General features: G+C 58.4%; 2 protein-coding genes across 2 annotated transcripts; both read left to right on the forward strand.

Moving 5' to 3' along the window:
- The first annotated feature begins 6,344 nt into the window (after positions 1 to 6,344).
- ttll3 (tubulin tyrosine ligase-like family, member 3) lies at positions 6,345 to 12,523 on the forward strand. Its single transcript, XM_088917424.1, has 13 exons — positions 6,345 to 6,584; positions 6,924 to 7,040; positions 7,152 to 7,243; positions 7,614 to 7,785; positions 7,884 to 7,942; positions 8,150 to 8,278; positions 8,364 to 8,478; positions 8,680 to 8,793; positions 9,325 to 9,517; positions 9,965 to 10,113; positions 10,256 to 10,499; positions 10,597 to 11,032; positions 11,635 to 12,523. The coding sequence occupies exons 1-13, from the start codon at positions 6,503 to 6,505 to the stop codon at positions 12,415 to 12,417; spliced, it is 2,685 nt and encodes an 894-aa protein (XP_088773550.1). The 5' UTR covers positions 6,345 to 6,502; the 3' UTR covers positions 12,418 to 12,523.
- A 1,980-nt stretch (positions 12,524 to 14,503) lies between these two features.
- Positions 14,504 to 22,355, forward strand: uqcrc1 (ubiquinol-cytochrome c reductase core protein 1). Its single transcript, XM_088917416.1, has 13 exons — positions 14,504 to 14,920; positions 16,162 to 16,302; positions 16,403 to 16,489; positions 16,660 to 16,789; positions 16,978 to 17,176; positions 18,032 to 18,111; positions 18,251 to 18,366; positions 18,870 to 19,013; positions 19,516 to 19,676; positions 19,976 to 20,061; positions 20,272 to 20,360; positions 21,103 to 21,178; positions 21,579 to 22,355. The coding sequence occupies exons 1-13, from the start codon at positions 14,858 to 14,860 to the stop codon at positions 21,641 to 21,643; spliced, it is 1,437 nt and encodes a 478-aa protein (XP_088773542.1). The 5' UTR covers positions 14,504 to 14,857; the 3' UTR covers positions 21,644 to 22,355.
- The last annotated feature ends 3,313 nt before the right edge of the window (positions 22,356 to 25,668 follow it).

Here is a 25,668-nt window from a genome sequence, read left to right on the forward strand (position 1 = left end):
CTGAGCCTCCCTCTCTCTCCAGACCTGAGCCTCCCTCTCTCTCCGGGCCTGAGCCTCCCTCTCTCTCCAGACCTGAGCCTCCCTCTCTCTCCAGACCTGAGCCTCTCTCTCTGGACCTGAGCCCCACTCTCTCTCTGGACCTGAGCCCCACTCTCTCCGGACCTGAGCCTCCCTCTCTCTCCAGACCTGAGCCTCCCTCTCTCTCCGGGCCTGAGCCTCCCTCTCTCTCCGGGCCTGAGCCTCCCTCTCTCTCCAGACCTGAGCCCCTCTCTCTCTCCAGACCTGAGCCTCCCTCTCTCTCCAGACCTGAGCCTCCCTCTCTCTCCAGACCTGAGCCTCTCTCTCTGGACCTGAGCCCCACTCTCTCTCTGGACCTGAGCCCCACTCTCTCCGGACCTGAGCCCCTCTCTCTCCAGACCTGAGCCTCCCTCTCTCTCCGGGCCTGAGCCTCCCTCTCTCTCCGGGCCTGAGCCTCCCTCTCTCTCCAGACCTGAGCCCCTCTCTCTCCAGACCTGAGCCTCCCTCTCTCTCCAGACCTGAGCCTCCCTCTCTCTCCAGACCTGAGCCTCTCTCTCTGGACCTGAGCCCCACTCTCTCCGGGCCTGAGCCTCCCTCTCTCTCCAGACCTGAGCCTCCCTCTCTCTCCAGACCTGAGCCTCTCTCTCTGGACCTGAGCCCCACTCTCTCTCTGGACCTGAGCCCCACTCTCTCCGGACCTGAGCCCCACTGTCTCCTGGCCTGAGCCCCTCCCTCCGGACCTGAGTCTCTCTCTCTCTCCGGGCCTGAGCCTCTCTCTCTGGACCTGAGCCCCACTCTCTCTCTGGACCTGAGCCTCTGTCTCCGGGCCTGAGCCCCTCCCTCCGGACCTGAGCCCCCCTCTCTCTCCGGGCCTGAGCCCCTCCCTCCAGACCTGAGCCCCACTCTCTCCGGGCCTGAGCCCCTCCCTCCGGGCCTGAGCCCCACTCTCTCCGGGCCTGAGCCCCACTCTCTCCGGACCTGAGCCCCACCCTCCGGACCTGAGCCTCTCTCTCTGGACCTGAGCCCCACTCTCTCTCTGGACCTGAGCCCCACTCTCTCCGGACCTGAGCCCCACTGTCTCCTGGCCTGAGCCCCTCCCTCCGGACCTGAGCCCCCCTCTCTCTCCGGGCCTGAGCCTCTCTCTCTGGACCTGAGCCTCCCTCTCTCTCCAGACCTGAGCCTCCCTCTCTCTCCAGACCTGAGCCTCCCTCTCTCTCCGGGCCTGAGCCCCTCCCTCCGGACCTGAGCCTCTCTCTCCAGACCTGAGCCTCCCTCTCTCTCCAGACCTGAGCCTCCCTCTCTCTCCGGGCCTGAGCCTCCCTCTCTCTCCAGACCTGAGCCCCTCTCTCTCCAGACCTGAGCCTCCCTCTCTCTCCAGACCTGAGCCTCCCTCTCTCTCCAGACCTGAGCCCCTCTCTCTCCGGGCCTGAGCCTCCCTCTCTCTCCAGACCTGAGCCTCCCTCTCTCTCCAGACCTGAGCCCCTCTCTCTCCGGGCCTGAGCCTCCCTCTCTCTCCAGACCTGAGCCCCTCTCTCTCTGGGCCTGAGCCTCCCTCTCTCTCCAGACCTGAGCCTCCCTCTCTCTCCAGACCTGAGCCTCCCTCTCTCTCCGGGCCTGAGCCCCTCCCTCCGGACCTGAGCCTCTCTCTCCAGACCTGAGCCTCCCTCTCTCTCCAGACCTGAGCCTCCCTCTCTCTCCGGGCCTGAGCCTCCCTCTCTCTCCAGACCTGAGCCCCTCTCTCTCCGGGCCTGAGCCTCCCTCTCTCTCCAGACCTGAGCCTTCCTCTCTCTCCGGGCCTGAGCCTCTCTCTCCAGACCTGAGCCCCTCTCTCTCCAGACCTGAGCCTCCCTCTCTCTCCGGGCCTGAGCCTCCCTCTCTCTCCAGACCTGAGCCCCTCTCTCTCCAGACCTGAGCCCCTCTCTCTCTGGGCCTGAGCCTCCCTCTCTCTCCAGACCTGAGCCTCCCTCTCTCTCCAGACCTGAGCCTTCCTCTCTCTCCGGGCCTGAGCCTCTCTCTCTGGACCTGAGCCTCCCTCTCTCTCCAGACCTGAGCCTCCCTCTCTCTCCAGACCTGAGCCTCCCTCTCTCTCCAGACCTGAGCCCCTCTCTCTCCAGACCTGAGCCTCCCTCTCTCTCCAGACCTGAGCCTCCCTCTCTCTCCAGACCTGAGCCCCTCTCTCTCTGGGCCTGAGCCTCCCTCTCTCTCCAGACCTGAGCCTCCCTCTCTCTCCAGACCTGAGCCTTCCTCTCTCTCCGGGCCTGAGCCTCTCTCTCTGGACCTGAGCCTCCCTCTCTCTCCAGACCTGAGCCTCCCTCTCTCTCCAGACCTGAGCCTCCCTCTCTCTCCAGACCTGAGCCCCTCTCTCTCCAGACCTGAGCCTTCCTCTCTCTCCGGGCCTGAGCCTCTCTCTCTGGACCTGAGCCCCTCTCTCTCCAGACCTGAGCCCCTCTCTCTCCAGACCTGAGCCTTCCTCTCTCTCCGGGCCTGAGCCTCTCTCTCTGGACCTGAGCCTCTCTCTCCGGGCCTGAGCCTCCCTCTCTCTCCAGACCTGAGCCCCTCTCTCTCCGGGCCTGAGCCTCCCTCTCTCTCCGGGCCTGAGCCTCCCTCTCTCTCCAGACCTGAGCCTCCCTCTCTCTCCAGACCTGAGCCTCCCTCTCTCTCCAGACCTGAGCCTCCCTCTCTCTCCGGGCCTGAGCCTCCCTCTCTCTCCAGACCTGAGCCTCCCTCTCTCTCCAGACCTGAGCCTCTCTCTCTGGACCTGAGCCCCACTCTCTCTCTGGACCTGAGCCCCACTCTCTCCGGACCTGAGCCTCCCTCTCTCTCCAGACCTGAGCCTCCCTCTCTCTCCGGGCCTGAGCCTCCCTCTCTCTCCGGGCCTGAGCCTCCCTCTCTCTCCAGACCTGAGCCCCTCTCTCTCTCCAGACCTGAGCCTCCCTCTCTCTCCAGACCTGAGCCTCCCTCTCTCTCCAGACCTGAGCCTCTCTCTCTGGACCTGAGCCCCACTCTCTCTCTGGACCTGAGCCCCACTCTCTCCGGACCTGAGCCCCTCTCTCTCCAGACCTGAGCCTCCCTCTCTCTCCGGGCCTGAGCCTCCCTCTCTCTCCGGGCCTGAGCCTCCCTCTCTCTCCAGACCTGAGCCCCTCTCTCTCCAGACCTGAGCCTCCCTCTCTCTCCAGACCTGAGCCTCCCTCTCTCTCCAGACCTGAGCCTCTCTCTCTGGACCTGAGCCCCACTCTCTCTCTGGACCTGAGCCCCACTCTCTCCGGGCCTGAGCCTCCCTCTCTCTCCAGACCTGAGCCTCTCTCTCTGGACCTGAGCCCCACTCTCTCTCTGGACCTGAGCCCCACTCTCTCCGGACCTGAGCCCCACTGTCTCCTGGCCTGAGCCCCTCCCTCCGGACCTGAGTCTCTCTCTCTCTCCGGGCCTGAGCCTCTCTCTCTGGACCTGAGCCCCACTCTCTCTCTGGACCTGAGCCTCTGTCTCCGGGCCTGAGCCCCTCCCTCCGGACCTGAGCCCCCCTCTCTCTCCGGGCCTGAGCCCCTCCCTCCAGACCTGAGCCCCACTCTCTCCGGGCCTGAGCCCCTCCCTCCGGGCCTGAGCCCCACTCTCTCCGGGCCTGAGCCCCACTCTCTCCGGACCTGAGCCCCACCCTCCGGACCTGAGCCTCTCTCTCTGGACCTGAGCCCCACTCTCTCTCTGGACCTGAGCCCCACTCTCTCCGGACCTGAGCCCCACTGTCTCCTGGCCTGAGCCCCTCCCTCCGGACCTGAGCCCCCCTCTCTCTCCGGGCCTGAGCCTCTCTCTCTGGACCTGAGCCTCTGTCTCCGGGCCTGAGCCCCTCCCTCCGGACCTGAGCCCCCCTCTCTCTCCGGGCCTGAGCCCCTCCCTCCGGACCTGAGCCTCTGTCTCCGGGCCTGAGCCCCTCCCTCCGGACCTGAGCCCCCCTCTCTCTCCGGGCCTGAGCCCCTCCCTCCGGACCTGAGCCTCTGTCTCCGGGCCTGAGCCTCTCCCTCCGGACCTGAGCCCCCCTCTCTCTCCGGGCCTGAGCCCCTCCCTCCGGACCTGAGCCTCTGTCTCCGGGCCTGAGCCTCTCCCTCCGGACCTGAGCCCCCCTCTCTCTCCGGGCCTGAGCCCCTCCCTCCGGACCTGAGCCCGCAGGTTCCAGGAAAGACTTTAGCCTTTAGGACAAGTAACTGAGGCTCAATGGGGAGAGAAAGCAGATGTAGGAATGTCTTAAATTCAATTTCAATCTCAATCTTAAATTGCCAGCAACCATATCACCCTGCAACTCCCAGCTGACAGCCCACTGGAGCTCAGCGGGTGTGAGCCTGGCCAGTACCTGGAGTACCTGGAGGGGAGACCCCTGGGAAAGCTAAGGCTGCTGCTGGAAGAGGTGTCAGTGGGGCCAGCAGGGGGCGCTCACCCTGCGGTCTGTGTGGGTTCTTATGCCCCAGTATAGTGACAGGGACACTATACTGTAAAAAGGCACCGTCCTTTGGATGAGATGTAAAACCGAGGTCCTGACTCTGTGGTCATTAAAAATCCCAGGGCGTTTCTCGAAAAGAGTAGGGGTGTAACCCCAGTGTCCTGGCCAAATTTCCCCCTGGCCTTTACCAATCATAGCCTCCTAATAATCTCTGAACAGGCTTCATCACTCTGCTCTCCTCCCCACTAATTCATCCCTCCCAGTATGATGTCATCGAGGTTCTGCAATTCAGCGGATGTGGTTCTGTTTGGCAGTTGAATGAGGTTCCTCTTGATTAAGTCTTGGCTGCTGCTGGGCTTCATTCCTCTTCCAAATCTCAGTCAACTCTGAGAGTAAAACAGCAGGAAGTCCTGCAGCAGCTGATGCTGTTTTGTGCCGGATCGCGCTGTAGCTGCGCGCCGCCCACACGGCTGCGTGCGACCCGGTTCGGGCTCTGTAGCAGGTGGGATGCCGCGCGTCGCTGGGAGACCGTCACCAAGGAGACCGTAAACACTGCGTGCCGGCCCGCGTGTAAAGGGAGCCGCGCAGGCGCGTTGCGCACAGACAGAGAGCGTCTGGCTCGCAGGTGAGAGCGGCGCGCGGCCAGGTGAGTCGCAGTGCGAGGTCGCTCAGGTACAGGGGGTCGGGGGTACAGGGGGATCGGGGTGACGAGTCCTTCTACATCCCCCCCAGTGGAAACAGGCAGGCGGAGCCGAATGTGCAGGGCCTTTAAAAGAGAGACGTGTTGGGATTCTTCCAAGCTTTCTGTAGCTCCAGTTAACATTCAATATTTATATTAATCTTGTCGAGTGACCCTGAAAGACAGAACCTTATGTTAACCTTTTAATGTTATTTTAATCTGTATTGCTTCTCTAGCTTCTGTAGCTATGTGGCCTTATCAACTGGTAATGTTTTGCCAGACTCGTTAAGAATTAATCTGGAATGACGGGTGTCTGTGGGGACTAGCCTGAGTGGGTTTTCTATCGTTTCCAGAAAAGCTGACACATCTCCGCGCTCTGTGACGCGCCGCCGCGGTGAAGAGGGAGTCCGACTGCAGCCGAACCGAGCCCTCGCTCTTCCGCAGGCAGGTGCGTTCGGGACAGGTGTGCGGGATTGCTCCGAATCGAGCACCAGCTGTCCTGCGGGCTGCCGTCCTCGCGCGCTCGCTGATGAGGGCGGTGAGGAAGGACAAAGCGCGAGCGCTCTCGGACCGCAGCCACGCGGGCGCTTTGCGAGCCCTGGGGACACGGTTCGGTCACTTCAAGACAGGCGACCCCTCGGGTCTGAGCTGGGAGAGCCGTGTTGCACAGCTGTGGGTCCGGGGCGTCCGCCTTTCCAGTGTCAGCCCGGGAGACAGCTGAACAAAAAGCCCCCATCCTTCTTATCCGAGTGCAGGTGACCAGCGTGTCACAGTGTTGTGGTTACTGTCGCTGACAGAGCTGAGGCTCCACAAATCTGGCCAGGCTGGTCTGTGAGGTGGCGTGTGTGTGTACAGTCAGTAAATTATAGTGTGTGTGTGTGTGTGTGTGTGTGTGTGCAGTCAGTAGACTACAGTGTGTGTACAGTCAGTAGAGTACAGTGTGTGAGTGTGTACAGTCAGTAGAGTACAGTGTGTATACAGTCAGTAGAGTACAGTGTGTGTGTGTACAGTCAGTAGAGTACAGTGTGTGTGTGAGTACAGTCAGTAGAGTACAGTGTGTGTACAGTCAGTAGTGTCAGTAACAGTGTTACCCAGTTAGTACAGTCCAGTCGAGGGTGTTGGGGTGTCTGTCTGCTCGGCGGCTCTTGCTGAGCAGGGTGACGGCGATGCGCGTGTGCTGTCAGTCTCTCACTCCTGTCCCTCCCTCCCCTCCTGTCTCCACAGCAGGCAGCGACCTGGCCTGAGCGGCCGGGCGAGGGTCAGCACAGACAGACAGGCCGCAGGAGAGACAGGCGCTCCAGGACAGCGGGCAGGCCGGGGGGAGATGCCCCTGTGCCCGGGGAGCCCTCGGCCCTGGTACCCCGAGGCTGCCTGAGCCCATGGAGGCCGCAGAGTCGAGAGAGGCAGGGGGGGAGGCCAAGGCTGGAGGCAGTGAGGACAGCCCAGCTGAGGCTGACCATGGTGAGGCCCTGCTGTCTCCAGCTCAGCTCCCTGTTTCTTAGCTGAACCTTCTCCTGAACTAATAATCACTTCACCACCTTCTTCTTTCCTTGAAAATATCTCATTAGACATAGTTTCATCAGGGGCTGGCTCGCTGCTCTTCATTCACACTAAGCTTCACCGTGGCTGAATGGCTCCAGCCGTGCTGTGGTTAGATCTCTGTCTGGACTCTGAGTGGCTGATGGTGCAGAACTCCAGCTTCTGTTCAAGCAGGACCTCATCCCTGTTGTGTCCACTCACCTCTTGCTCCGAAACCCTTTACCCACCATGACAGGAGTCTCTCTGTCCCCCTGTCTGCAGGCTCAGAGGCCAGGCCGCAGGCCGCAGAGCCACAGCAAGACCGCCCGAGCCGAGGCCCGCCCCGGCGCCGCACACAGCCCCCCGCGACATCCCGGGCCGACCCCACACACTCCCACTGTAATGTTACTATCAGGAGCTCTCACTGTTGGCAGCAAGAATAAGAATAAGAGAAATCTGTATTTGTGCTTCACGCCATTAGCAATTGTTGTCTTGTTGTTGTGGTCACAGCGCCACCTGTTGAGGGCAAGGTGAGGCGCAGTTTGGCCATGAACCCCGAGAGACTGAAGAACGCCAAGGCGCTGGTGGACAGGGCGGTCAAGGTCAGCACGGCGGTCACTGTCCCTTTCTGTAGAGAACTGACCGTGTCCACATTCCCTGACAGCGAATGGTGCAGTAAAAACTCCCTCTTCCCCCTCTTCCTGCCCCTGCCTCTCAATCTTCCTCTGCCTTTCTTCACTTATTTATACCCCTCTTCCCCTCTTTGGCTGTTCCTCTGTCTCTCTCTCTGTCCCCCTGTCTCCCCGTCTCTCTCTCCCCCCCTCTCTCTCACTGTCCCCCTGTCTCTCTCTCTGTCCCCTCGTCTCTCCCGTCTCTCTCTCTCCTTCCCTTGTCTCTCTCTCTCACTGTCCCCCTGTCCCTCTCTCTCACTGTCCCCTGTCCCTCTCTCTGTCCCCCCGTCTCTCTCCCCAGATGAGGAAGGTGTTCTCCGTGCAGGGACCGTACCCAGTGGTCCGCGCTGCCCTGCACGCTCGCGGTTGGGTGGAGCGCCGCTTCCCTCGAGCAGCGCCGCAGGGGGCTGCACGTCGGCAAGGCGACGAAGAGACGGAGGATGATGATGGTGACGACAGCGATGACAACGACGGTGAGACAGAGTCTGACAGGACATTAATACAGAAGACCGGACATTGTGAAGGAATGACTTGCGGGACATCCCCCTGTTTTTTTCTTTCCCCCCCTCAGACGCCAGTCCAGAGGACGGAGAGAAGGAGGATGACCCGGAAGGGATCTATGACCTCATGGTGAGTCTTGCTGTTGCCCTGGAGACAGGAGGTGTTGTTGCCATGGTGAAGGACAAGCAGGGCTTTCTTCCAGTGCCTTTGAAGTTGAGCAGTAATGTGCTGTGGCTGTTCCTCCATCTCAGCTTCACATCCAGGCGTAATTTACTGGCGTGACGAGCTGAGGCCAAGCTGGGTCTCCCTCCTCACCTCTGTCCCTTTGCCCCCCAGTCCCGGCTGGTGCGGAACGAGACGCCCTATTTCTACTGGACGACGCGGAGGGACGCCATCGACTGCCGCTGCCTGCGCAAGGAGCAGATGACCAATCACTACGCGAAGGCGGGCTCGTTCACCACCAAGGTCAGCCGCCGCCGCGTGGCCTTCAGCTGGTTCTTTCCAGCCCATTTCGAATGAAGGGGACGGGAATGTATCCTGTCTGCCGCAGGTGGGGCTGTGTGTGAACCTCCGGAGCCTGCAGTGGTTTGCCTCTGCTGATCCCGACACGTTCTTCCCGCGCTGCTACAGGCTGGGGGCGCAGGACGAGAAGCACGCTTTCACGGGTGAGTCTCCATCTCCCCCGCCTGCACCCTGTCCTCCTCTCCCCTCTCCTCTCCTCCCCTCCCCGCCCTCCTCTCTCCTCCCCTCTCCTCCCTGTCCCCCTGTCTCCCTCTGTCTGCTGCAGTTTGTCCCCCTGACCCCTCTCCTCCTCCCCTCTCACCATGGGCTCTACCACGCCTCTCATTGCTGCTCTCCCTGTCCAGAGGACTACAGGCTGACGGCCTGCTCCAGCTTGCTTCAGTGTGTGGTGGAGCGCAGTCGGGGCCAGCGTGGGGCGGAGTGTGGCGAGGGGACCCCGAGACACCCCCCTGCTCAGGGTACGCCCCTCGTGTTCTCCTCTTCCTCTGGGTTCTCTGGCCCCAGTGCTGCAGCTCATTAGAACGTGTGTTTTATGCAGATGTTTCATAAAGCTTGGCGGGGGTGTCTGTTCCTGACCCCCACACCTCTCTGTGTAAAGACGTCCTGTTTCCTGTCCTGAGTGATCCTGCTCTTATTTGCCACTTGCTCCCCTGTGCTCCTGCGTCTGTGTTGATCTTGAAGATGTGCCCTGAACTGACTTGGTCAACATCTTTCAGGACTGAGCCTGAATCAAGTGCCAGCACAGTCCCCTCTGTGCTTATTCTCACTGAGAGCAGTTAAGCTCTCCCCTGTATCTGTCCTGTAGTTTGGGAACTATTTTTAACACTCCTTCCTTTAATACTGCACTCCCTTAATCCTGCCTCTAATACTACACCAGGCCCAGTTATCGCCACAGCTTCTGTTTCATTTCCTGACACTGACACCAGTGAGACGGGCTGCGGATGCCAGTGACGACAGTAACAGCTCCTCTCGCTGTCCCCTCTCCACAGACCAGAGGAGGGCAGGTAGGCTCCGACCCCCCTCATCCATCAGCACCCTGATGATTGACATGGCCCTGCAGGTGTGCCAGGACTTCCTGGACAGCCTGGATCACAGTGACATCGACATCGCTATGGAGATGCCTCCGTCTGTCACCGAGCAACAGTGGGAGGAGTTCATTCAGGGCTACTACCAGGTTGTGCAGTGAGTACTGATCATTCATTAATAATATTATTTAAGAAAGTGACATCTGGGGTCGTGCACTTATCTGCGTTCAGACTTATACTTGACCCCGTTTATGTGATTAAGAGCATCGATATGCTCGTCTCTCTCTGTACCTTGGCGATTCTGTAGGCAAGACTATCATCTGCCAAACTGGCTACAGAAGCAAAAATAATTCTTCATCAGGCTACGTGCCCTATCTATTTTTAATGAAGAAGTGCTATATAAAATATTAACAATTAGAATAATCTTTTCTAAGTGAAAGTTTAATGGAATGTGACTGAGGACTGTGACAGGAGTGTGCTGTGTGCGTCACTCTCTGACTCCTTCAGGACTGTGGTTCACTAGCTGCAGGAGAAACACCTCCCTTGACCTTTGTCACAGTGCAGCGGGAAGCGCAGTAGTCTCTGACTCTCGCTCTCTGTCCAGTGAAGGGGCAGCGATTGAGGGGAGTGACCAGTATGCTGACCGCTGTGTGACTGTGCTGGAGAGGCTCAGAGAGGTCAACCCACAGCTGGACATCGATGGAATCCACAACATCTGGATTGTGAAGCCAGGAGCCAAGTCTCGTGGGAGAGGTAGGAGTCTGCACACTCTTCCTTGCTCTTCTCAGTGGATTCGACTGAGTGTGAGTTAAACAGCTCTGCAGTGTGACAGATCTGGAAGACTGGGCTTGGCCACAGCTGTTCTGACCCCTGACCCCTGACCCCTGGCCCCCAGGTATAGTGTGCATGAAGCGGCTGGAGGAGATCCTGAAGCTGGTGGATAGCGACCCGACCCTCATCAAGGACAGCAAGTGGGTGGTGCAGAAGTACTTGGAGCGCCCCCTGCTGATCCACGACACCAAGTTCGACCTGCGGCAGTGGTTCCTGGTCACTGACTGGAACCCCCTGACGATCTGGTTCTACAAGGAGTGCTACCTGCGCTTCTCCACCCAGCCCTACTCCGTGGACAACCTGGACAGGTAGGCCGGGGAGGGAGCGGGCAGGGGTGTGAGGAGGGAGGGAGCCTGCTGGTGACCCGCCGGTGACCACTCTCCGTGCTCCCGCCTCCCCCCCCAGCTCCGTCCACCTCTGCAACAACTCCATCCAGAAGCACCTGCTGCCCTCCGCGCGGCGGCACCCCGACATCCCCCTGGACAACATGTGGTCGGGCGAGCAGTTCCGTGCGTTCCTGCGGGCGCGGGGGCAGGCGGGGCTGTGGGCGGCGGTGGTGGAGCCGGGGATGAAGTGGGCGGTGATCCACGCGCTGCAGACGGCGCAGGACCTGGTGGAGTCGCGGCGCGGCAGCTTCGAGCTGTACGGGGCCGACTTCATGCTGGGCCCCGACCTGCGGCCCTGGCTGATCGAGATCAACGCCAGCCCCACCATGGCAGCCTCCACGCCCGTCACCAGCCGGCTCTGCGCCGCCGTGCAGGAGGACACCATCCGCGTCGTCATCGACCGCCGCGCCGACAAGACCTGCGACCCCGGCGGCTTCGAGCTCATCTACAAACAGGTGAGGGCCCGGAGTCTCACCTGGCTGTCGCCCGCAGGATCCCAGGACTGTTTATTTCCAGAGCGTGGACTCGCTGTGGGCCGAGGGGCCTGCACTCGTCAGTCCCGGGTGCACTGTGCTTTAGCAGCTCACGTGCCCCAGTCCTAGCCAGCCCTGAAGCTGTGTCTGATCTTGCAGTGCCCCCTACCGTCCAAACAGTGCACTACACCTGTACTCATCTCCTATTGCAGATCTTATTTGTACTTCATATTTATGCTAAATTTGACTTTTTAGCTTAAACTCTGTGGTAGGTGATTGTGCAAGACACAAAGAACACTGAGCCCTGAATTCCTGTTAGAGCCTGTTGTGAGGTTAGAGCTGGAGCTACAGTGGGAATCGAGGTGAAAGGTCAAGAGAGAGTAAAGTCCAAGCCTGACGAGGCTCCACCTCTGAAACGCAGGAGTTTAATCCTGTTTTGACTTCTCCCCCTTGGGAAACGGCTTCTGCCAGTCCCTTTCATCGGTCATGGTCGTTTTCACAAGAGATGGACAGAACTGCTGTGAGAATGAACTCGACTCCAGCCCGCCTGGCTGAGCCACTCTCTCTGTTTCTCCCCGTCGCAGGCGGCAGTGGAGGTGCCCCCGTATGTGGGGGTCAACCTGCTGGTGGAGGGGGCTCCCCTCAGGCGGCCTCGGCCCCCTGCCCAGAGAAACCCCGCCTGCACCGGCCCGCGTCCTGCCTCGCCCGCCTGTGGGGACCAGTTGGGCCAGGGGGTGCCTGGGGGCCCCAGTCCAGCTCAGGGGAGAATCCCACAGCCCCTGACCGCGGGCAAGCAGCCGGGCCCCGGTGACGCCCGGGCGCGGAGGAGGCTCGTTGGCAAGGAGAACCAGCGCAGTAGCCCGGACGGAGACAAGAGCAAGGCCCGAGCCGGCCCGGCGGGCGAGCGTGGCAGACCGGGCCCCGCAGTGCTGAGGCAGTACACCTTCACCGCGCCCCGAGCGCCCGCCCTGTCCCCGGCAGAGCGCCCGGCGGCGCCCCGCACTCCGCGGCGCATCGGGCTCAAGTTCACCAGCTTCGACGCTCTGGAGCTGCAGGCCGTGAAGCAGCCGCGCGTGGCGGCGCGCTCCCTCGACCCCGCGCCCTGGCGCAGGGCCTCCTACTGCATCCGCCACAGCCGCCAGCAGGCCCCGCCCCCCACCGGCCTGCCCACCCTGCGGCCCCCCGTCCTGCCCCTCGAGGTCATCAGCCTGCAGCCGGGACCCGGCCTCCTGCCCTCCCCCAGCCCGCGGGCCCACAGAGCCCAGCCCGCCGCTCACCGGGGCCCCAGGACGCTCGACCCGGCAGGCCTCAGGAAGCAGATCATGGTGGCATCTGGCTTGGCGGGGTCAGCGGGTAGAGCCGGCTGAGCTGCTGGGGGGGGCGCTGGGGGGCTACGAGAACTGTCGGCTCTCCAACACGCTGGTCCAGTCAAGAGACACGCTAAGCACTACGGAAATAAAACTGTCTCTCGTGCGTTTGAGTTCTTTATCGAGTGTTTGTCTCAGGGGGTTTCCAGGCTACTCAGACGCCTTTTCACGGCTTGACTCTCAAAACCGAACAGCGGCAACGGCATCAAAGCCAGGACTACGTCTGTTTATTCTGAGTGTTGCAGGGGTATGTACAGCTGGCTGAGGCAATTGGAAAACCCAGCAGAGAGCACCGGTCCGTGTTCCCTAGTGTGAGTTTTATAAGGGAAACGGGCAGGACCAGCAGGGGGCGCTCTGCCTGCTGGACTAGAACTACCTCACCAGCGCCCCCGTGTGGTGACTGGAGACGCGTGCAGTTGGAGGTGCTGTCCTTCAGACGAGACGTTAAACAGAAGTTCTGAATCCTCAGGGCGAAGGGCGCTGTATAAACACAAGGAACTAGGAGAACGCTGTAATGGGTTTTTGCCGGGCCTTCGCTATGGAGTTCAGTAACAAATAAACAGGACCAGTATCTTCATGCCTCTCGCTCCAGCGTTGTCTGGCCCAGTATGGCCTAGTGCCTCCCCTCCTGACAGAGACTGGCGCCATCTGCTACAGATTCGCCCCCGCACTCAAGGGTTAGGCCTTACTGTAACAAATAGCTGTGACAAGCTGTGAAATAAGTTCAATTTTCAGAATTATATCTGCATGTATGCATGTAAAATATTTATTTAAAGGCTTGTTCAGGATTTGTAGGTTCGATATCTCATTGAAATTTGATAGATTTAGTTAAAATTCGGAGATATATAAACACAAAATTTACTCTAAATCAGGGAAAATATTAGTGCTGATTTTTCACAAATGGTGTCCAATAAATTGTACTTATTATGGGTGTGGGGTGTCATATTTTGGGTTCCACATTGTAGGTGTGGGCAGTATTATGGAGGGGTGGGGTTCTGTATTCATGGTTCTCTCCCAGTCATCACTGTAAAATAGAACCTGTTCTCAACGGACTTAGCTGGTGAAATAAAGGCTTCATGTGAAATTTGATCCCCTTTCATTCCTGGAAAGTGATCTTTGGTGATGGGAGGGCACCCGGGCCAGTAAACACAAATCTGAGACGGCGGTGGTGCATGTCGAAAGGCTCACCTCGCCTGAGTCGAGCCCCCAGCGAGTGGAGGCATCCGGGGCAGGGAGGCCGCCAGCTGTCTCTCCGCCTCTGCAGGGAAAGGGAAAGAGAGTGACGGACGTTTAAAGGTTTTACCACTCAGAACCCAGCAGGACAGTCGCCCGGCCCTCGTCTCCGGGCTCGGCAGGGGACCGCGCTGGGCTCTGTCCCAGCCCGGAGTGTGCTCGAGTTGTGTGAGAGCTGTCCTGGAACAAATCCCAGCAGGTGTGTGGACATCCAGGAGCAGGGGTGGGAAACCTTGTCCGGGTCTTTCCGGGAGCTCTCCAGATCGGCAGCAGGGGGACAGGGCTGGACTGTGGCAGTCCTGTGCCAGGCTGCAGGTCAGTGATTGGAGCTGGCCCAGCGACTGTGTTAACACCACCGGGAGGCACGGAGTCACAGCAGGGTCCAGCGGAGGTTCGAGGCGAGTTTAATTAGTGACAAAAACGGCCATTTGCAGAGACCACTGAGGGGACCCACGCAAGGGGTGCCTCCATCAGCGCTCTGAGCTCCAGCAGTGGCAGAGGGTTTATAGTCTGTGAGTTGCCATGATCACCCGATGTTATTACCATGATTGGGCGTTCACGAGCGGCAATTACCAATCATATTGGGGATCCTAGAAAATATTTCCACTTATGGCCCAGTAGCTGTTCCTGATGAGGTTATCCCTGACTTTCAGTTTTTTCTGGCATGTCGCAGGTGTCTGTTTTTAAACTGCACCCAAGCCAGGTCAGGAGTAACGACCCCAGTCTAGAGCCAGATTTCTACAACGCGTCAAGAAAGACTCGTTTGCAACCAAATCAGCAGGGTGGGCCGAACGCAACCTGTTCGTTTGTCATTTTTCCTTTTATTCATGTAAGTCAGGACTGTAGCTGCTGTGATCTGCGCAAGGCGTAGAGAGCCGAGCTCAATCCGGCGAGGAGAGGTCTCTGGCGTTACGTGCTGCGGCATCACACTTACACAAATTACACACACCGGAGTCAATTTCCATCTCTTCGGGATTTGTGGCATTAAAGCAAGTGGTCCTACATAAGTGTAAGGACTTATGAGTACTTCCTTACACATATGTAGCGCCACTTATTATTAAAGTCACACCGTAATGAAAACACCGAAGTGCAGTCAGGTCACCAGCACGTAAAGCGTCGTGCGAGCTCGCGTCGCTCCTATGCACGGCCGCGCAGAGTGTCGTGCGCGCTCCCGCCTCATCCCTTAGTCGAAGGCCGAGAGGAAAAGATGGCAGCGTCCGTGTGTCGAGCCGGCGGCGCCGTGGGCAGAGCTCTGGCCCGGGTCAGGAGTGTGAGTACAGCTCCGCCGTGAGACTCAGGCCGTGCACGACGACAGGGCGCGCCAGCTTCCCCCGTGCTGCGGATAAACCCGGCAAGCCCCGTCCCCGGCCCGGGTGAAAGTCACCTCTGGGCGGCCGCGGGGGGAGGCCGGCCCGGTTCCGCCAGTTCGGCGGGGCGACTGCTCCGCCGGCAGGTCGCCGTGAGCGCCGGCCTGGCGGGGTGCGGGGTTGCTGCGGCAGGTGAAGTGCGTGTGTGCGGCGTTTCCAGCGCCTGTGCGGCCGGGGACGGCCGGCCTGTGCGGGACTCCGGCAAGGTCACGGCCGCCGCCGCAGACAGGAGCTGCTCTCCCGGGCTGCGGGGTCCGGTCCGGCTCGGGGCTAGAGCAGGGCTTGAACCCGGGACCGCGGTGTCTTGAAGGGAGCAGTTTACTCGTTTGTCCCTGCCTGTGGGCTGACCGGATCCTGGATGTTTTTGCTGTGACGATGACCTGACGATACAGCCGCTCGGGTTCAGCTGCACCGTCTCGGACAGAAGCCGGGTTCATCGTCGGCTAAAAGTTTATTCTGTTTTTCTGAGCAGTTCTTCCGATTCGGTCTACTGGCGAGGTTGAGGTTGTGTTATAATTACAATTGCCTAGAGCTTTTCTTCTCAAAGGATCCCCAAGTGCTTTACGTACAGGAGGGGATCCACATCCCCCATTGTACAGCCCCTTTGGGGTGACACCTGGGGGCTCACACGGCCCCTCTTGGGTGACCCCCCTGCAGGTCAGGGGCAGGAGAGAGAAACTGCTTCACTGTTGCAGGGAGAGGCTGGATCAAGTGGGATTGAACTGGGTGACCCTGAGGTCAGCAGCCCTACTGTTACAAGCAGCCCTGGGCTCTTGAATGACCGGGAGCCGGCAGCCGGTCTGAAGGATTGCAGCTCCTGCAGTGTGGTGTCCCCTCGCTGGGGTGGAACGCCCCCTGCTGGAGCGGCCTGCTGCCCCAGGACGACCCCGCGGAGCTCTGGGGAGATCAGGGTCGAAGGCTCTCGGGCTGCGGTGTGAAAACTGCTTCATCCAAGCTGCCCGTTGTCTTTGCTCCGGGACCACCGGCTGCTCTGTGGTCCCCTCTGACAGCTTGGACTGACGAACCATTGCCTTGCCCAGCTTGAGAAGTATAGAATCAGGACGTCGGTTTTGTTTTCTGGAATGTTCCCTTATCCCATTCCGTGTGTTTCTCTCTCTCCTGGCTTGCGGACGTGTCCGTGCAGCCGGCCCTGCTGTCCCTGCGCCGGGGCCAGGCCGGGGTGTCCTACGCCGAGAGCCTGCGCAGCATCCCGGAGACGCAGGTGACCACGCTGGACAACGGCCTCCGCGTCGCGTCCGAGGAGACGGACCTGCCGACCTGCACCGTGAGTGGCCTCTCTCCTGCTCTGCCCTTCACCCCCGTGACCGGCGTCCGCCCCTCCCTCCTCTTCCTCACCTCGGCCCGTGCTGTCTGTGCTCCTGCAGGTGGGGCTGTGGCTCGGCGCCGGGAGCCGCTACGAGACCGAGAAGAATAACGGCTGTGGCTTCTTCCTGGAGCACATGGCCTTCAAGGTACGCTGACCAGCACCTGCTCCTGCTCCTGCTCCGCCACCTCTCTCGGTCCGAGAGCACGCAGGAGAACAGTGCACTGACTCTCCCATCTTCTCTCGCTGTCTGTCCTTTCCTGCACTCCCCCTCCTCCTCCTCTGCTGGTGTCTCCCCAATCCCCCCCTCTCCCTCAGGGCTCGAAGAAGTTCCCCCAGTCCGCTCTGGAGCAGGAGGTGGAGAGTCTGGGCGCCCACCTCAGTGCCTACACCTCCCGCGAGCAGACGGCCTTCTACCTGAAGACCCTGTCCAAGGACCTGCCCAGAGGTGAGCTCAGCTGCGCGCGTGCGTCTGCTTCTGTGTCTCGTGTGTCTCGCTGTGCAGGAGTGCACCAGCACGTTCAAGAGCTGGCTGCTCTTTCAGAGAAAGAGGGAGAGGGAGGGAGGAGGGGGGGGAACAGAAGAAGGAGGACGGTGCAGTGACTCTCCTGTCCCCGGCTCTCTCCCTGCACGCAGCGGTGGAGCTGCTGTCGGAGGTGGTGCAGAACGCCGAGCTGGGCGACTCGGACCTGGAGCGCCAGCGCGGCGTGGTCCTGCGCGAGCTGGAGGAGGCGGAGTCCAGCCTGCAGGACGTGTGCCTGGACCTGCTGCACGCCACCGCCTACCAGGGCACGCCGCTGGGCAAGTCCGTCCTGGGGCCCTCCGAGAACGCCAGGTCAGAGGCAGAGACAGTCACCCCGACGGAGCTGCTTAACTCCCTGTCTCTGGATCAGCTCTCCGTCGTAGGAAACGGCAAAAACCCTTTCCTGACGAGGCAGGGAGGTCTGGAAAAACCTGTCTTTTCTAGAGAGCAATAGGAGTGAAGTCATTTTCAGTTGACCAGGACCAGTACACAGGCAGATCATGTCTGAACTTTGCCACCAGCCACTCAAACTCCTTTATGGCTTCTAGTGAGCATAATCCAGATGATGGAATTTTTGTCCGGTGGGATGCACTGGGAGTGTAAATGTCTCACCTGACTGCTCAGGTTAATCACTGTGATTAAAACTGGTGAAAAGTAGCAGTTTAATTAAAAAGTCAACCCCAGCAGTCCTGGGTGGGTACCTGTTTTTCAGACTCATCTCATGCCGAGCAGGAGAGATCTCGCCTCAGGCGTGGTTATTACTGGCCAGCAGACTGGGCTCGAGCAGCAGCTCCGGTTCCCAGCTGATTTTAAGTGGGGGGGGAAAAAAAGTACAATTTTAAATCTTCCAAGAATATATTTTCTGCACAACTATAATATCGTTTTGTGTTAATGAGTTCTGTTACTGTGGGGTTGAGCAGTTAGAAGGTCTCCTGTTTTCTACCTACAATGAAGCCATAATCTGGGAACAAAGTATTTTTTAGATTTTGGGTGTATCTGCGGTTTGTATGAAATGACGTGTTCTCAGGGCAGATGGTGCAGTGCGTAGTGTTCTGTAAGTGATTGTGAAAGCAGGCCAGGGCTCTGAATACTGCCGCCGGCCGAGACAGACCGGCGCAGCCTCCACCACCGTGGCTGAAGGGCTCCTCTCTCGCCTGTCTCCTGCAGGACTTTGACTCGGCAGGACCTGCTGGAATACATCAGCTCCCACTACAAGGCCCCGCGCATGGTGCTGGCGGCCGCAGGAGGTGAGCTCATCTCGCAGGACTGTCCCACGGGGAGCAGGCTGAGTCCAGCATAGTCCCCAGTCGTCTCCCCCTGTCCGTGTGGAGCAGCGATGTCTCTCCCTTCCTTTGACCTCTCCTCTGCTGTCTCTCCCCTCTGCAGGCGTGAAGCACGGTGAGCTGGTCAGTCTGGCCAAGCAGCACCTGGGCGGTTTGGGGTTCACGTACGAGGGCGACACCGTGCCTGTGCTGGCGCCCTGCCGCTTCACTGGGAGTGACGTGAGTCTGCCGGGCGGGGGCTGGGGGGGGGTCCAGGAGTTAATGGGACGAGCTGCCCGCCTAGAGCTCTGTCCTCAGTAGCTGTGGTAGCAGCCATCGCCTTGGAAGTGTCCAGACTCAGACACAAGATATGTCTGTTTCTTGTGGCGATTTTGAGTTGTGAAAAATACGTGCTTTCTGTCTCGTATGTCCTTAATGTTGCTGGGCACGGTTGGTGCTGTCTCACCCCTGAGATGTTTTGCTGATGAAGTACTTGTATTTGTGTTTGTCGGTCATCTGACATGGAATGCTGCGTCTCTCCCGTTTAGGGGGAGCTTTGACTTGGTGTCCATACGCTGACCAGCGCTTCTGTTGTCGTGGGGTGACGGCGTCGTGGGCAGTGGGCACGGCTGCTAGCTTACGGAAGGGTTTGGGTACACATGTCTTGCAAATGTCTTGTTTCTCTCTTTCCTCCTCCTCATCTGTCCCTCGCTCTCCGATCTCCCTCTCTCTCTGCGTCTCAGATCCGCGTGCGAGACGACGCATTCCCCCTGGCCCACATCGCCATCGCGGTGGAGGGCGCCAGCTGGTCGAACCCCGACATCGTGCCGCTGATGCTGGCTGTAGCCATGATCGGCAACTACGACATCACCTACGGGGGGGGCAAGGTGGGTGGGGAGTCACCTGAGCCCAGGTGTCTCAGGCCTCCTGAGTGTTCATGGGAACAACACAACTTGCCCAGGGGGTAGCACTGTTCTTCTTGTGAGAATGACTTTGACTTCCTGTCAGCTGTTTTCTGACAAACATAGTGATTGCATGCATCTGTAAATATATATATCAGTTTTATTTTTTCTCTAGAGCTAGTTTAATAGGCTGCAGGTGGTGCAGGCTTCAGACTCTTGTAGGATCTGTGCTGCAGTCAGAGAGCTCTGAAACCTCACGTGCGACAGGCCTGTCGGTGTGCTCTGCCCTCGGGTCTCCATGTGGCTCCGGCCCGACAGACGGGGGGTCTCGCTGTCCCTAAATCAAAATGGGCAACAGCAGCGCTTATCCCTTTACTGACGGGAAGGAACTGATTAATAACTAAATAAGAGGGGTAGAGGACAGGCTGTCCTGTTGACAGCTGTCAGGTCTGAAGCCGCGCTCTCCTGTCCCGTCTCCTCTGTGCAGAACCTCAGCGGCCGGCTGGCCCAGCTCGCCGTGGAGGACAAGCTCTGCCACAGCTTCCAGTCCTTCAACACCTGCTACTCCGACACCGGCCTGTTCGGCGTCCACTTTGTCACCGACAAGCACAACGTCGAGGACATGCTGCACTGGGTGCAGAACCAGTGGTCAGTGCCCCCGTCGTCCCTGCTGGCCTCGCGGCTGCGTCCTGGGGGGCAGCATCACAGTCAGGGCGCCGCAGGACAGTGCGCACGAGAGAAGCACCGGCGCGCAGCTGTCTGTCTCCCTCCAGCTGTGCAGTGTTCAGACTTTTATTAAAGCTTTTATTTTATGGCATTATTTACACGTTTCTCGTGTCTTCACTGTCACCCCCTTCTTCCCTTCTACTGCCTCTTTCTCTTGTTTTCCCTTTCCTCTCTCTCCTCTCTCTCCACCCCCCCGTGCTGACTCCCTCTCTCGCCTGCAGGATGATGCTGTGCACCACGGTGACCGAGAGCGACATGGCCAGAGCCAAGAACGTGCTGAAGACCAGTCTCGTTGGCCAGCTGGATGGTAAGAGTCCATCCCCTTAAAAACAAAATGCCACTTGTGCTTCTCTCTCTCTCCCGCACATGTGTCTGCTCCATCTTACAACAACAGTTCCTAACTCCTGTGGCTCCTGTGGCCTCTGCCTTGGTCCTCTGTGCGGCCAATGTGTCTGTCGGTGCTGATGGCTGCTGTTGGTTCTGTGCTGTGCTGACCCAGGGCTGTTGTGCTCCTCAGGTACGACTCCAGTGTGCGAGGAGATCGGCCGCCATTTCCTCAGCTACGGTCGTCGCATCCAGTTAGCTGAGTGGGACGCCAGGATCGACGTGCGTACCTCCCCCCCCATTCTGCTCTTCCCCCAGTTAAAAGTGTGGCTCTGGGCTGAGTGCTGCCGGAGTGGAATTGCAGCTGTTCCCTATCCCAGAGCTCCCAGGACTGGCTGCTGCTGGTTCAGCCTGGGTCTCCTGGATTTGTATCTGTGACACTGGCAGTCTGCAAGCTGGTGGGTTTGCCACCTTGTAGCCTCATCCAAGGAGTTCCGCTGGGCCGGGTCAGTACTGAGTTTTGAGCCCTCTAAGGAAAGCCAGGCTGCTGCTGTTCTATCCAAGCTCCGGTTTCATCTCATAGTCTAAGACATGCTGGTGGGTTAATTGGCTACTGGGAAAACTGGTCCTGGCGTGAGTGAGTGTGTGTCTGTGTGCACTCCTTGCTTGCAGGAGAGACTAGGGCTACCCTGCGACCCAGAGTAGGACAGATCTGTCAGAATATGGCTGGAGTCAGGGCTGTGCTGTTTTCACATGGTGACGGGGACTCTCCCTGTGCTGGAGCGCAGTTTGCTGAGCACTTCTGGAGATGGGTGGGCTTGGACGGGCCTGGACCCAGGACTTCCTCTGCCCGCATGGCCGCTGGAAGCCTGCAGTGCCGTCGGAGAGAGACGCGTCCATCCTTGTTCTCCTGCGAGCAGCAGCTCTGACAGCGAGGTCCTGCGTGGACCTGTAGCGATGATGCAGGACCGGAACAGTGTGCAGTAGAGGAGTGGTGTGACTGGTGGTGCTTCTCCCTCTGCAGGCGGTGACTTCGAGGCAGCTCCGTGACGTCTGCACCAAGTACATCTACGACAAGTGCCCGGCGGTGGCGGCTGTGGGTGAGTCCCTGTTGGAGCCGTTGGGTTTGCCGTGCCACACGGACCTCGCTGGGTCTTAAAGTTTTGCACATGGCAAGAGAGAAGGCTCAGCTCCTGTTTAAAAGCAGTACCTGATTTGTTTGCACATTGTTCCACAGGCCAGGGCTGTCTGTTTAGGCAAACACAGCTTGTTGACGTGCTTAACCTGTAGCAGCGTCTGAGATCTCCGGAAGTGTTACAAGTAACTGAAAACCTGCCGTGCAGCTTGGATACGTTTTAAAGGGGCTGAACACCACTGAGGCAGGAATACTGTATCTGTATAAAACGTAGTAATTTCACTCTGCTTGTTAAAATAAGGTGTGAAAACAGACTTGCAGCTGGGGAGCCCTGTATTTTGTCCTCATGTCTTTCTCCTCTGCAGGTCCCATTGAGCAGCTTCCCGATTACAACCGGATCCGCAGTGCCATGTACTGGCTGCGCTTCTGAGACCCCTGAGAAGCTGGAGAGCTCCTGCCCCCTCGTCTCTCCTGGTGTTGTCCTCTCTGTCCTCCTCTTCCTCAGACGCCCTGTCCTCTCCTCCACCAGATCCTCCTCCTCCTGCTGCTGTGTCCTGCCTGTCCTCTCCTCTGCCAGACTACCTCAGCGAGGGGCCTGCTGCAGTCTTGAGGGCAGTGGGTGTTGCTGGTTTCTTCTGTTCTTCTTGTTTTGCTAGTCATTTAAAACAAAGTAAAACCCCAAAAATTTCAAGAGCCACCCACACAAGAGGAACAGGAAACCGTAGGAATTAAAGACAGAAGTTCAGAACGCTGTTTGTTTTCCTGTTCAAAGAACATTTCCAGGTTCATCTGTTCAGCCTGCAGGTCCACTGTTGTGCTGATCGGCTGTCCAGATCTGTCGCTTGGTAGCTTTTGTAAGCAGCCTGGGCGCCTTGTGTTGTTTTGTATATATCCTGTTCACCTTTGTGGTGCACAAGCAGGTCCTGTCTCTCACAGTTGTGTGGAGAAGCGAGAAACGGGGGTTTTGCTTTGATGTCTTGCTGAAACAAAAAAAAAATGGGGTTAAAGTGCAGATCGAGGGAGCTGGACTGGAGAGAAGAGGAGGGGGCTCCATTACTGTCTGGATTGTTTCCATAGAAATAAAATGTATATAGAAATTGAAAGCGCAAGGCTGAATTAAAAGCTTGTGAAGTGGACAGAAAGCTGTGTGTGCTGTGTCTGAATTTTCCCACTTTGTTATAATTGTATATGCGAGGACATGCAGTGAGAAGACCAGTTCATGAAATGTTTTTTGCAGAAAGCTCTCAGGCCCCGAGGGTCATGCAGAGGAGAGGTGCAGAGCAGGCAGAGGGACAGGGCTGTTGTGTATTTTAGTGCGCACATGAAGAGCAGGCCTGCGTGTTCTCTGGGTCAAGGACAGTAAACCTTGAAACCACAGCACTTGTTATCAGTTAACAGTATCCCCAGATGGCGCTGTATTGGCTCTGCGTGACTGATGATTGTCTGAGTGATGGCTGGATGAGGGAAGGATACCCCTTCACTGTGCTGAACTCAGTTCTGCACCACAGCTGTCTGCGCAGGCCAGAGTACCTGAGAGCTCAGCCAAAACACAGCCCTGAGGCCATCGGAGGAAGAGAGTGACAGGGACACTGTTGAACCAGAGTCTGCATGTCCTCTGTGGGACAGAGATGCACTCGGCTCCCTGACGTCCAGCTGGGTTCATTCACTCTCGAGCTCCTGTGTCGCTGGCAGTGCAGACTCGACACGAAGCTCCATGTGATCCTGCGCTGCCAATCCACACACTTTCAACGACAGCACCACCACTGGCTGCCGCATGTACCGGATCGCAGTACACAACTGGGTGTTGCTTCGGTTCTGACCAGGAGGATTTCTGTTCCTTGAGGTTGGTTATTTGGACCTGAACTGCAGTCTCTTGAGTTTATTGTGGCAGAAGTGGCCAAGCTTCACCAAGAGGGGGCACTAGTGTGACAGTCACCCTGCCGGCACTTTGTGGTTGAACCTCAATTCCACAAGTCTTCCTGGGTTGCCGTTTCATTTGGACCAGTGAAACAGGTAATTAGTTAAGTGAAGTAATTTGGAACAAAAAACATTTCCCACAGCTGGGACTCCCCAGGTTTAACCTTTGTTTGCGTGGGATTCATTTTACTGTTACTTTTCATAAAAATGAATCTAAGTGTTTTACACTCATTTACCAGTGACCAGCAGAAAGGGAGTTTTAGACAAGAATAAATGAGAAGCTGTGATAAGAGTACTAATATGTAGTGATTGTTTTCTTTGTTTATTGGAAAAGCTATTGACTTTCTCCCCCGGCCTCTATCATCCAATAAGAAATCGGCAGTAGTCAAGGCAGGCGCATGTCTCGGTTGTGCAAGTGGTCCAGCTGTCTGTTCCAGCTGTGTCCCCCTTCCAGATGTATCCCTGTCGTAGTTCTCTGCTCCAGCTGTGTCAGTGATCCAGCTGTGTCCCCGTTACAGCTGTCTACTCCAGCTGTGATCCAGTTGTATCAGTGTGGGCAGAACCTGTGAGGCACTGTGCGGGAGTTTCCCTGAAACCCAGATCAGAACCCGGAGCCCGGTGGTGCAGCTCTTCGGTGGGGAGACCCCTCCCTCCCTCTCCCTCTTGCGGTTGGAATTTCACCCGATCCCTCTCTGCAGGATGACGGGGTGCTGTCGAGGAGTCGGGCCGGGGGGGGCGCCAGGTGTGACTGACCGTGTCTGAGTGCTTTGTGACTCTGCGGAGAGTGTGAGTCTGCGGTTTGAGGCGTCTCCCTGCTCGTTCCCAGAGGAGATCAGCTCCTCATTGTCCCAGAGACAGGCAGCTCGTGATCCGGCCCTCAGGCGGCAGCTTCAGGTTCGCTCTGCCAGCCCTGCCCTCCCGCCCCCCCGCTCCAGGCCTGGTGCACGCCCATCCCACACGCCTCTGACTGTTCCCCGCGAGCCTGCAAGCCTGTCAAAGAGCTCGTTCACACCGCGGGAGAGTCTGGGGGGGGCTCACAAAGCCAGACCCCACATCTGGCAGGACTTGTTTCAGACTTCTCAAAGCTAAAAGCACTAAAGCTGCTCGGGTCTACTTTCACCCCGGGAGGAGTTCACCTGGGTGGAGCAGAGCAGAGAGCACAAGATGTGTCCTATTCCCTGTCTCCTTTATTTTCTGTCTTCTCCCTCCCTCCCTCCCTCCCATAAAATTCAACACAAAAGAGCTCTGCAGCAGGGGACCGTCACGACTTGCCTGGGAGAGGACGCTGGGATCGGTCTGAACTCCCCGGAGGCAGACAGAGCTGCCTGGTGAGGAGGAGGGGGTGGCTCTGGGGGTGCAGCAATCTGTCGCCTCCAGGACTTGTTTTTGCGGAATGTGGCGGGAGTGAGGGGCAGCTTGGCCCCATCCGCCCATCTCCTCGGCAGAAGGCCTGGGAGAGGCAGCTGCGCAGTTTCGCCAGCTGCAGACCTTGAGTACAAGTCACCTCCAGGTTGTGTTTGTCACCTTGTTTTGGTTAAACTTACTCAGATCAGAGTTTAAAAAGAATGAGCCTGATTTGCTGTTTCTTGCAATTCACCTCAGATCCCTAAAAGGACCTAGAGTGATAGAACAGCTGGGCAGTGGGAGTGAGGCCATACTCTCCTGCTTTCTGCTTAAGTGACCTGCTTTCCTGTTCTGGGAGGGGAGAAGAGGAATCTGCAGTAGGGAGGTGTTGCTCCGGTGCCGAGACAGAGGTGCAGAAGGGAGGTGCAGTTAGGAGGTGTTGCTCTTGGGCTGAGAGGGAGCTGCAGTAGGGAGGTGTTTTTCCAGTGTTGAGTGGGAACTGCAGTAGGGAGGTGTTTCTCCAGTGCTGAGAGGGAGGTCCAGTAGGGAGATGTTGCTCCTGTGCTGAGAGGGAGGTGCAGTGTTTTGTTCCTGACAGACCTTGCTGGAACATTGAGTCGGGCTCTGGGAGCTGCTATGGCAACTCTTTCTGAAAGCCTGCGTCAGTGTACAGGCCTGCTGGAGCAGACAAATACCTATTATTTTTTAATTAGCGCCGCTGGCAGAAGCCGGTGGCAGTCAGCTGTGTGCACAGGCCAGGGCTCTGGCAATGCAGGGCCAGCTGGTTTTATTCTTCTGTGTCCAGTTCAGCCTGTCCAGAGTGTCTGCAGAGTTCTGTCCCGCCCACGCCCAGGACATTGCAGCCATGTGGGCCCAAACCCTTTCACCTGAGACCTTCTGTCCACCACTCTCCCTCCTCATCTCCTTCCTTCACACGCCAGCAGGACACTTTCCACCTCACAGATCTGCAAAAGGCGTTTTACGGGTCAGCAGTCCTCCGTTTAGACAGGCTCTGCCCTCTCCCTCACTGTGGCCTCCTGTCTGCCCAGAGCAGTGACAGCTCCTCAGAAACACAGGCTTTAGAGGAGTCTGCAGCTGCACAGCACACCTCCTGCCTCTTCTCTGGGCTTCGGTTGTGTCAGGGTTCCCCGCAGCAGGAGCTGGGGCGCATGATGACGGAGTGGGAAAGCCCGG

This window comes from Atractosteus spatula, chromosome 5, assembly GCF_055471065.1.
Source record: "Atractosteus spatula isolate fAtrSpa1 chromosome 5, fAtrSpa1.hap1, whole genome shotgun sequence".
In the NCBI taxonomy this organism is placed as follows: Eukaryota; Metazoa; Chordata; class Actinopteri; order Semionotiformes; family Lepisosteidae; genus Atractosteus; species Atractosteus spatula.